Genomic DNA, 12,655 nt, shown 5'->3' with positions numbered 1-12,655 from the left:
AAATAAAAAAAAGGTATGTAAAAACCTAAAATATATTATCCTCTATAATTTTACTCAAAAATCATAAAAAAACGATTTTAGTGTTTTATTTAAGTAAGATTTTTCACAATACATTTCTCAACATAGGTATTCTTTAACTGGATTTAATATAAGTTGTCATTGTAGTTTCGACTTTTGGTTCTACTTTTATGGCTAAATAAAAATAAATGTTAAGATCCACAAAATAAATAATAAGATACAAAAAAGGAACGTTTATTAATCTAAAAATGTAATAAAATACAATTAATACAATAAACATGATTAAGTCATAACTTTTTTTAATTTTGAAAGTTTTTTAATTGAATTTTAGCCTTATTTTTCTTTTTAAGTAATAACGCATTTTGGTTATAATATTTCATTCGGATTAGTATTCGCTGTTTAATATATGTTTGTATTGAAGGTTTCCATTTATCTTCAATTCCATTCTACATAAAATTTTGTTTGTTAACTGCTTCACAATGTTAGGTCCTTTGTTAATTGTGTTCTTAGTAAATTTGTTGAACAACCTCTCGATTCGAAAAATTATCTTTTTAAATTCAGAGCTGGGTTCTATTAACCCACCATATGAAACATGGTTGATCCATGAGGGTATTTCATAATCATGACCGAGCGTATTCTTAATATTATTCTTATTCACTTGAGTTGTAGTGCTGCCAATTCCAGGTATATTGAACCTATGTTTTTTAGCTACCCAGCCAGCTAAATATTCAACCGCATCATTATCCATTTCAACCTTATTTTTATCTTCATTACATAATTGTGATCCATTTTCACTCGCTGTGTCAGTGTCACTACTAATTATTTCATCTTCACCAATATGTTCATCACCCAATTTTAAATTTACTGATTTTACTGCATTAGCAACCATAAATTCCTCTTTGTTGTCATCAGTAGTGTTTGAATGATTATTGAATGATTAGATGTTATTCTAGGATTTTTACCTAAAATAATCATTCTTAATCTATAAATTGCGTTTAATGGAGATGGATGATCGTTAAGTCCCCCTTTAGATCGTATTTGAGAAAATAAATTTGCAAGAGCGTCTTGATTAATTTTGCTAGTAAGTAAATAGCTTAATCCATTTTCTTTTAATACATTCAGAAGATGTCGAGTACCATTAATGTGCATTAAAATGCCTTTTTGAAATATTTGTAGGCAACTTTTTCCCACACATCTCATTTGATTAATAGTTTCATTAAACAGACAATTCTGTTCTTTCAAAAATTTACCATATGGAGACTTGAACTGAGAACTGTAATTGTGAGGATGAGCAACATTTGCTAGATCAAACCAATTGTTAATGAGTTCGATAAAGTTTGCAGTGTTATTATTTAATTTGGTATCCTCAATAAGCTGATAACGTGTAAGAGCTGAAGCAGTATTATGGGATAAAAGCTGAGCAGCCAATTTTACATTTTGACGCTGTGATCCTTCACAAGTTAAATGCATTGGAGTTAATTTATGACAAACATTAACTTCAGTAGTTATCTTACTTATTAATGTTTCTATAGGTTTTTTATTAATAACATTACCATTCAATTTAAAACCTGTGTCCAAAAACCAATTGCGTATCAATTTTAAAAGGTGAGGTGCATCGGGAACGCATATTATACTTTGTCCATTAGGTGTATCAAAAATAGGGTTTTCATGATTAACTTCCAATTCTTTCCATAGGCCAACATTACCTCCACCACAATCGCTCACACAGCAAACTACTTTAAACCCAATTTGATTAAGTCTATCAATTATATCAATCAAAATTTGTTTTGTCATCTTAGTATCAAAATCAACAAAAATGGGCTGCTTCCATTTTGAAGCAATTCCACGGGCCATGACCACCTGAAATTAAACAGTTAGTTAAATTATCATGAGTTTTCATACATATAAAATAGATTTAACAATTTAATTGAAATATTAGAATTTAAAATAAATATTATTTAAATAGTAAAGACATTGGTTAAAAGGTATACAATCAATATATTAGATTATAACTAATGTGGACCAAGTACTTGATCATGCAACACATCATATTCCATAGTATATGAAACTTTTACTTCGTCAAACATTAGGACCGTTAATTTTTCATAATCATTCAAAGTTTCACCATTCAGTTTCATAATTTTTAGCACATCCTGCAGTACACCATTTCTCATGTCAATGGTTTTAGCCCACCGAGGAAGACATGACAAACCTATAACATAAATACTTCGACTAAAAAGATTATACAAAATAATAAATATGATGTATTTTTTACCAGGAAGAGGATAATGTAATTCATCCTTCACATATTTATAAGCCTTTTTACTAAAGTATCAAAGCGTAAATGCTTTGGAAATCTCTTCCCTAGACCAACGTACTTTTTTCTTTTTCTTAAGAATAAGATCTAGCTGATTTCGAGTGAGTACAGATGAAACTAATTTCCTAGCTTGATTCTCAACAGCCTTGCTTTGGTCTAGAGATTGTATTTTAATTGCTTTCATGTGTTTTTGGTTTTCCTTTAATAATTTATTTGTTGTACTTAAATTTTTTTGTAAAATTTTCATGTTGAGTCTAAGATTTTCATTGATTCTTTTGTAGTCTACTTCGTATTGATTCAGTCGATTCTGTTCAAAAAATTGAGTTTTTAAAGCTTCATGTTCTTGTATAAGATTATTATACAATTGCTCATAGTCCAAAATATTATCTGCAGTACAACTATTTGAATCCTCCTCTATATTTGATTCATTTTGTACTATACTTGATAATATGAGCTGGTCATGAGCCTACAAACACAAATGTAATTTCATTATTGTTACAGGAAACATAACATTATAAAACATTAGGTACCATCTAGATAAATATGTATTTTATTATAAAACCATTCAATATTCCATAAAATATAGGAATTTTTTTAAATAATTTGTATTAAAAACACTACATTAGGTTTATTAATAATATAATATATTTTAATGAATTCTATGTAATAGACAACAGACTACATAATAATTAATTAAATTAAATTAATTTATCTACCATAGATCATAAATAAAGAAATAAGTAGATTTACCTGTTTTGTATGTTTTACATTCATTCGATTCCTACGGTTTAACGAAGACTCGGATAGAGGAGTATGAGCATGGTCAAGAGGTAGGTTTAATGAAGGTAAAACATTTTGTTTCAAGTATCGAATCTTCGGTTTATATTCCAATAGTTCTGCTTTCAGATCTCGTACAAAATCATCTTTTGTAAAATGATCAGAACAAATATATGCATTTTTGGGGTTCCAAACATCACCTCGCTTACATAAATGTTGCCACTTCTTTGCCACTGTATCATCTTTAGGAAACCTTTAAATTAATTTAAAAATTAATATATTGCATACAGTTTTATATAAGTATTTGTAGTTTTATACTATACCTATGAAATGACAAATCTATTCTACCGCTGGTTTTAATCTTTCCAGAATAATTTGTGCATGTAGCAACCGCGCATGATGAACCTCCTCTTGGGTTTTTATTTACCATAATTAACGTAGAATCATAACAAACCAAAGAAACATTAATAACTAACAAGATTAATTAGAAAAAAGATGTAAGAACAACTTTTAAATTAAAATAATTTTACACAAACGTATAATGTCGTATACTCGGTATCATGTAAACAAAATAAGTGTACGGCGGATGACGTCACGGTCTGTTTTGCTCCACCACTAAAATTTGTTATTATCAAGTTGAGACAACCTTTATAATCTATAAACCTTGATTTATAACGACCCATCGATTTCTTATTTTATTATTATATTATCATTTTGTAATCATTTGTAATCATTTTGTATTATCAATTATCATAGTTAATTATTCAATAATTGTTTTCCATACTGATCCATTGGTCACAATATTATTATTATTGCCTTCTCCATATATGTATGTTATTCAGATATTTTGGGCACCCGTTTATTAATTATTATAGTATATTATATTATTATTAATTATTTTGTATTATTATATTATTGTAGACAACTTATATACATATAATATAATATAATATAATATAATATAATATAATTATATATATATATGCATATTTGTTTTATGGTCACCCTCTCGAAATTAGCAATGCCAGTCGGAGTAGTTGACTACAAGTTCGTATGAATTATTCCAGCGAAAACAAAATCATTAATAGATTACTACCAAAATGTAAGAGGTTTACGTACTAAGTTAAATATGTTGATATGTAATAGTCCACGTCAACCATTTAGTTACAATTATTTTGTATTTGTGGAAATTTGGTTAAATTCTAATATATCAGATATCTAACTCGGGTTTGATCGCTATAATATGTTCCGTCTAGATCGGAGCGATAAAACAAGTAATTGTATTAGAGGTGGTGGTGTAGCTATCTGTGTGAATAAATGTTTTGAGGCCGAGATTATTAATATACAATCTGATAGTGTTGAACAATTGTTTGTACTGATTAAATGGGGGAAATACGATAAGTGTGTAATAAGTGCCTGCTATATACCACCAAACAGTCCTTTAAATAGTTATAAAGTACACGCGGAGATGGTTGAGTGACTATTTAATAAATATACCTTTGATACTAATTTTTTAATTTACGGCAACTACAATCTACCACAAGTACTACTAGTAACGATATTGGCCTTATATGTAATGGAACAATTTCTTCTCGTTCAGAAATCATATTTGATTGTTTTTCATCGCAAAACCTGCATCAATTAAATAATATCTTAAATATCTATGGTACTCAACTCGGTTTGGTTTTTTCAAATAACCCATTGATAAATTGTATGCCGTTAGATGATACTATTGTTCCAACTGATCTGTACCATCCAATATTAACTACTAATTACACCATAAATATATCTCCTGTTCATTTCTATCCTAATTCTTGATTTTATGATTTCAAAAAAGCAATCTATGACCAATTAAATCTCATTTTGGCTAGTTATGACTGATCTAAAATGTATAATTTAAGTGATATAAATGCTGCATAAGATATTTTTAATGAAGTAATGTCAGACGCAATTGATCAAACCGTTTGTAAAACGTAAATTCGTAGTTGTTTGTTCCCAAAGTGGTATTCTAAAAATCTCTGTATGCTGATTAAACAGAAAAAACAGCAGCATAAATTATTTAAGTCGTCTGGTAATAATGCTGATTACGAAATTTTCTCTGCAACAAGGAAAAAAATGCAAAATTTTTTCTAAGTTATGTTATAATAAATATATTGAGCAAATTCAATCTTATATGACAAATGATCCTAAGTATTTCTGGAGCTTTATTGAGAATCAACAAAAGTGTTATGACATACCTTGTAACATAACTGATGGTATTCTTATTGCAAAAAATATGGATGACACCGTAAACATTTTTAAATCATATTTTGAATCTGTTTACAGCCAACCGAATAGTAATATTAACCACATCCTATGCTATAATACCAATATTAACTTTAACAGTTGCCAGTTCACCATAACTGAAATATTTAATACTCTTCATAATTTGTCATATAAAACTAAGTGGCCCAGACTACATTCCCGAAATAGTTTATAAAAAGTGTTATTTTTCATTAACTTGTCCCATACATTATCTATTCAACCTTTCTTTATCATCTGGTTGTTTTCCCGATCAATGGAAATCCAACTTTATTTATCCTATATTTAAATCAGGTAATCGTAATGTTGTAACAAACTACCGCCCTGTTTCGCAGTTAAGTTCATTGCCTAAAACTTTTGAAAAACTGTTAGTACTCAAATTCACAACCGTTCTTAATAAAGTAATTTCAGATAACCAACATGGGTTTTGACATTCGAGGTCAACAACAACCAATTTATTAGTCTACTATACTGATCTTATGTCAACAATTAGTAAAGGTATACAGGTTGATGCTGTATACACTGATATTAAGAAAACGTTTGACAGAGTAGATTTATCTATTCTGATAAAAAAAACTAGAAAGTGTTGGCATTGTAGAACAAATGCAAACATGGCTTAAATCATACTTGAATGATAGAACTCAGCAATTAAAACTAGGTAATATTGTCTCATTGCCTATTAATGTTACATCTGGAGTCCCTTAAGGTAGACACTTATCACCTGTATAATTTATACTTTTTTATAAATGACGTTAAAGATATTTTTATAAACAGTCGTTTCTTAATGTTTGCAGACGATTTAAAATTATATATGCCTATCTACTCTTATGATGACCGCCTTAAATTACAAGCTGATCTAGATAAGTTATGCCTATGGTGTTCATTAAATGGGTTAAATGTTAATGCCGAAAAATGTTCGCAAATTTCATTTTTTCGGTAAAACACAAATATCCAATTTCAATATAAAATGAATAACTAATTTAATGTGTTTCAGATAAAGGATTTAGGTATTCTATTGTCAAACAACTTATCCTTTAATAATCACATAACCATAATGTGTAATAAATCTCTCAGAGTATTCGGTTTTATAAGACGAATCTGCTTAGAATTCAAAAATCCGATTTGCTATTAACTCTTATATTGTTCTTTAGTACGTTCTATTCTCGAATATGGATCAGTTATTTAGAATCCTCACCAAACGGGAATAATTAGTAAAATTGAACGGGTCCAAAAGCGATTTTTGAGAGTACTTGCTTATAAGTCAAAAAGAACTGACATATCCTTTGAGCAGCTAACTAGTGAGTTTAATATCGTATTGCTTAAAAATAGGAGAACATTTCATGATGTTCTTGGTTGTATAAACTACTAAACTCTCAAATAATGTGTCTAGAACTTTTAAACCAAATACCTCTAAATTTTCCTCAAACCAATAGTCGTATATCAAAAACATTCTATGTGCCTACCTATCGTAGTAATTACAGTCAATGCTCTCCAATCAATAGAATGCAAATTTCTAGTAACTCAATTAATAATTTCGATTTTTTCTACGACAATTTAACCACGTTGAAATCAATATTATTTACATGTTAACGGTATCATTAAGTACCTACTATAATGTATTAAGTATAAATACTAATATATTATGTAAAGCTAAAAAGATTAATATTAAGTAAATTTACTATTGTATAAACATATAGAAAAAAAACTACTGTTCTGAGCTCAATTGTGGGCGTATACAATTATATAAATAAATAAATTATTATTACATTATGTAACCAACAACGTCTTTAATAAAGTTAGTAGGGTGAAATAGTCGGTACTGAATCCCCCCACGCCTGAATTGCGCTCCCCCCCGCTTCACCACCCCCTGCATGTATTGCGCTACCCTCCGCCCTCACCTCCTAACAACATCATCCATCCTGCGCTACCATGCGCCACCCCCTCCCCCTCCTGCCGCATATCCACTACGTCATCGGGCCACCGTCACTCATACTGCGCTGCCCCCTCCCCCTCCCGCTGCCATATCCACTACGTCACCGTCGCCCCACCCATCACACTATTATCATGTCCTATTATCGGCGGCGTCGATGGTGGCGCCATCTATCCGTACATTCGGCTAACACGGTTTTTTCGTCTCGCATCCGTACGATATCTCTATGTTATCACGCTAAAACCCCGCCTCTTGTACCATGAGCGCCGTGAGTACATTCTCGTATAAAACACATATATATACGTATAAAACATATACATTCATAAGCGTGTTTACCACGGTAGCCACGAGTATTAGAAGATATAGACTACTGGAAAGCTACAGAGCTAAGGTTTTTTTTACTTTATTCTGGTCAAGTAGTATTAAAAGGAAAATTAAAAAAATCTTTCTATGCACATTTCATGCTATTAGTTTCTGGTGTTAAACTATTAATAAGTAATGTTACATGCCAAACTCATAATGAATAGGCTGAAATACTTTTCAAAAAATTTATTATTCAATATTCAACTTTTTATGGAGATCACTTGTTATCACATAGGTAATGTACATAGCTTATTGCATCTCCCCATGTTTGTTAAAATTCATGGTCCACTTGACAACTTTAGTTGTTTTAAATATGAAAATTATTTACAAGAAATTAAATTCTCTATTAAATCTTCTAAATATTGTCTTCAGGAGATTTTTAATAGGATAAGTGAAAAACAAAAATTTTTTTTTAGTAGATCCACTAGAATTACAGTACTCTATATCATGTGAAAAAGAAATAGAAAATTGTACATCTTCAGTACATTTCAATCGAACAGATAGGGTTTACAAAATAATTGTTTTAAATGATTTAGGTATGAAAATAAATAATATAAAAGAGAGTGATAAATATGTAAGCTTAAAAAATAACTATATTTTCAAAGTGAAACATATAGTAAAATCACTACAATCAGATCCTAATAAATCCAATATTAAATTAATTGTACAAAGATTTTTAAATTGTACTTCATTCTATATGACATCTTTCATTGATTCTTCTGTTTTGGGTTCATTTATAGTAGATTTAACAATTTCAGAATGTTTTTCAGTGAATCTCGATGAAATAAAAAATAAGTGTTTCATGATTCCTGTTAGTACACATAAGGCAATTATTATGGAACTTACATATTCTTTTTTTGAAAAATAGTCACATTAAATATAACTTTTAACATTTTTTTTATAATGTGAGTGTGTTTATATTTAAATTTATTATATTTATCCTTAAAATATTTAGGTACTAATTATTATGCATTAACCTATATTTTATATTGATATACATATATGTTTATTTTATTGAAAATGATTGTAAATTTGTATAAAATGTGTTTATAGTTGTAGAAATTTGGTTTTTTTTATAAATTATTATTATTATGTTTTTGTTTAAGTATAGTATGTAAATGGATAATAAATTTAAATTAATTGAAACAGAATATGTTTTTAAGTGTTATATTTATTTATTTTTTTATTATATTGATATTACAAGGATCAATATTTTTATCAATGCATATTATATGTTATTACATTTCAATGAAATATAAAATGAATGTATTTTTGAAATATCACTGGGATGTTTTTATGTAACAGATAAGCAATATTTTCTGAATGACAGCAGTTATAAGCATAAGAAATCGCATACATATTGCAGTAACGTGATTTCGACTTAAAATGCGATGTTCCGTGTTTCCATGAAACATCGCTTAAATATCTATGGAATATAACTTTGCACATTGGGTATTCCAATAATGGTAAGTAAATTACATTTAAATTTATTTATTTATTATAGCTGTTGAAAATATTTTAGAAATGTAATTATTATTTTAGAATCGACCAAAGTTAACGTGTTGCAGCAACATCCAGAATGTTCCACCTCAGTTTATTCTAATGAGAAATCAGGTATACATACATGATGCATTATTCTAACATATATTTATATGTGAATAACAGCATATTATTATTATTATTATTATTATTATTTGTTATCTGTAATTTAAATTAATTTTTCAAGGATCGACAAATGTTAAGGATGTTAACATATTTCAGCGCAATCCAGAATATTCAGAATTGTCAGTGTCTACTAATGAGCAACCAAGTATAATACAATTACCACATAAAAATGAATAAAGATAAAGTTGTTTTATAATAAATGTCTGTGATAATATTTATATTTTTTCAACGTTTTGTGACGGCTGTTTATGTGTTATGTTATTAATTGAATTTTTGTAGCATCTACATGTTATAGTACCTATATTTTATGTATAAACTGTGTTTTTATAAACAAATAAAAAAAAACTACTACTCCTTCTTTTGGTTTGAATGATTGTTTCAATCAGGGAACATTAAAACTTATAATTGCTGTTATGAATGTGTTAAATATATATACAGATCAGGCTCAAGTCTGTTACAACTTACAAGTATGTAAGATACTTGTATGTATATTATGAAGTTACTAGTTTAGATATTAACCTATGTTGTGTTTTAAGCTATTGTATGCTTAGATGGTTTATAGGTTTATATTTATCAAATATAAATACTCATTGTATCCTTGTGCATTGATTAGTTGTTTGTGTAGTCATTGTGCAGAAAAAAAATTTTATTAGATAAGTTTCTAAGTTAATTCTTAAAATATATATATATTATAGAAAAAACTGCACCTCACCCAGATGATCCAATCAATGCTTTACCATCAAACCGTTTAGAATTTCAAGCAAGAATTACACGTGGACCTTTTCAACCTAATTTTGATACTTTTCCGAGAACACAGTGTGGAAACTATTCTCGAAGCTTTCATAAAAAATATTATAGTGAATTTAAGTGGTTAGAGTATAGTCCAACTACTGATTCTGCCTTTTGCTTTGCATGCAGATGTTTTTCTTCAAATAATCTAAATGTAGGACAAAAAAAAACGGCATTTACTACAAAAGGGTTCAATACATAGAAGAATATCAGCGAATCGTTAAAAAAACACCAAAAATCAAAATCTCATTTTCATAGTTTCACATCACTTTCTAATTTTCTTATTAACCAAAGAAAAATCTCTGAGTAAAAGACAAATTGAAAGACAAGGAAATAAAAGTGTAATACATAGACTCATAAATATTACTATACTTTTAGCAAAGACAGGAAAGCCATTTAGGGCCCAAACAGACGACCGGATTTTGCCGGCCGGCGGCGGCGTTTCTGCCGTCCGATCGATTATACCACCAGTGTCCACCGGCCGGCGAATTAGTATTATTATTATGGTATGTTTATAATATTATTTTAAAAACCCGGTAGAGTTAATAAAATATTTTTCGATTTCAGTACTTATTGAAAAATTATAATACGTACATATTCGATTAAATTTTAAACTTGTTTAGTGATACATTTTGGAAATGATCTACCTAGTACACCAAATATAATATGGAATAATTTTAAATTAGTTAAGAGTTTGAAATAAAGTAAATATTTTTCTTTCGAGCTCAGTCTGTTGGTAGAGTTTGTCGTGTTCAGTTTAAGTTTTAAAAATGGATTCAAAAACTCTAGCGATAATTGCACTTTAGTTTTTAAAAAAGAAAAAAGAAAAATTCAAAATCGTCGTTGGTGGGTACATCCTGTATTAGCTAGGAGAATGGATCAAGGACATTTATAGTAACCTATAATGAACTAAGAACTAATGAAGGTAATAACAATTAAAAAAAAATAATAATAAAATAAAATAAAAAAAAAAAAAAAAAAAAAAAAAATAATAATAATAATAATAATAATAATAATAAACAAATTTTTTTTTTCTTAATAAATAAATTATTGTTTTTTAGATGAATTTTTTAGTTATACTCGAATGACAATGTTAACATTTGATGAACTATACAGTTTGTTGGAAACAAATTTAACCAAGAAAATCACTGATATGAGAGTTTCTATTGGTCCAAAGGAACGTCTATGTATAGCGTTAAGGTAGGTAGTGTATATTATGAGTTTATTCATTTATATTTTATACCTTTATACTTTTTACACTAGTCCCATTTATCACACTTCACACATTTTTATGATAGTTAAAACATTTTTTTAAGTAATTAAAATAATATATTTTCATAATAAAATGTATAAATTAAAATTGTTGCGGCTGCAACAGTCTATACAAAATTAGGATATTAAGAATTAATATTAAGTTTATTAGGTTAAAAACATGAAATATATATATTATTACACCTCTTTCCTACCTTTTGTATAGCACAAATCTATATAAAAAATATATTCCGCAGTAGTAACTACTAGTAGGAACAATTAGGTAAAAGTAGTTGTACAATTTAATAACACACATTTCTATAATATTATAAATTAATTTTTATGTTATTAAATAATTTATGTATTACTAAAATCGAATCATATAATAAATAACAAATAATAGTATAAAAACGCTTAACACTTATTGAATGTTTAGTTAAATACTAATTAATCAGTTAATGATATTTTGATTTTTAATACAATTATAAGCAAATAGCTATAGCCTATTCCTTGAGCTCAATTTCTTCAGCTTTCCATGCTGAACTAAAAAAATAAAACTTAAAAAAAAAATTAGTACTCGAGTTATTATAAAATCGCAAAGAAAAGTTAGCTTAACTAAAAATATTGTGAACAAATAAATATGATTTTAAGTGGTACTGACCTAGTACTAAAAATTGGGTTATAAAATATTAAAACGTTGGTAAGTGGAAGTATGTGTGGAAAGAGTGGGAGATAGATTTTGTGGAGAACTTTGTATGTTAGATTGTGGCAATAAATCGGTTGGAGTTTGTGGTTTATGATCATGCCCCATAATTGTGTATGTTTGACTATATTGTGGTTCTTATTGAAATAATTGGGATGTACTTGGCTGTGTTCCAGTGAAACGTTAACTATAGTGCTGTGAAGAATTTCTATAGTTTGGAGGAATCTGGTTGTAGTCTGATGTATAGAGTAGCTGTTGAGATTGATGAATAAACTGAGAAAAATTGTCATCGTGTTCTAACAGTCGATGAAAATACTCGTATCGTGGTACACCACTGTTGTTTGATTGTGGTCCAGATTGTGATAATTGTTGATACTTGCTTATGAGTAAGTTTATTTCAGATTTGAGGTTCAATTTATGTTGCCAAGGAACTCTTTTAATTTCCGGAACAAGGGACATGGCAAAATGATAATCCTCATCTTCGGATTTTGATTTTAATTTAATGAAGTCTAAAATACTTTGAGCTTCATCATCTGTTTCA

At 28.3% G+C, this 12,655-nt stretch overlaps 1 protein-coding gene across 1 annotated transcript; it reads right to left on the bottom strand.

The window, feature by feature from the left end:
- Positions 1–2,351: 2,351 nt before the first annotated feature.
- LOC126554958 (uncharacterized) lies at positions 2,352–3,542 on the bottom strand. Its single transcript, XM_050209943.1, has 4 exons — positions 3,436–3,542; positions 3,086–3,365; positions 2,622–2,801; positions 2,352–2,534 (listed from the first exon to the last, which is right to left on the bottom strand). The coding sequence occupies exons 1-4, from the start codon at positions 3,540–3,542 to the stop codon at positions 2,352–2,354; spliced, it is 750 nt and encodes a 249-aa protein (XP_050065900.1).
- Positions 3,543–12,655: the final 9,113 nt, after the last annotated feature.

This window comes from Aphis gossypii, unplaced genomic scaffold (genome assembly GCF_020184175.1).
Source record: "Aphis gossypii isolate Hap1 unplaced genomic scaffold, ASM2018417v2 Contig00662, whole genome shotgun sequence".
NCBI lineage: Eukaryota > Metazoa > Arthropoda > Insecta > Hemiptera > Aphididae > Aphis > Aphis gossypii.
The sequence above is the reverse complement of the archived record's forward strand: the minus strand, read 5'-3'. Positions and strand labels throughout refer to the sequence as shown.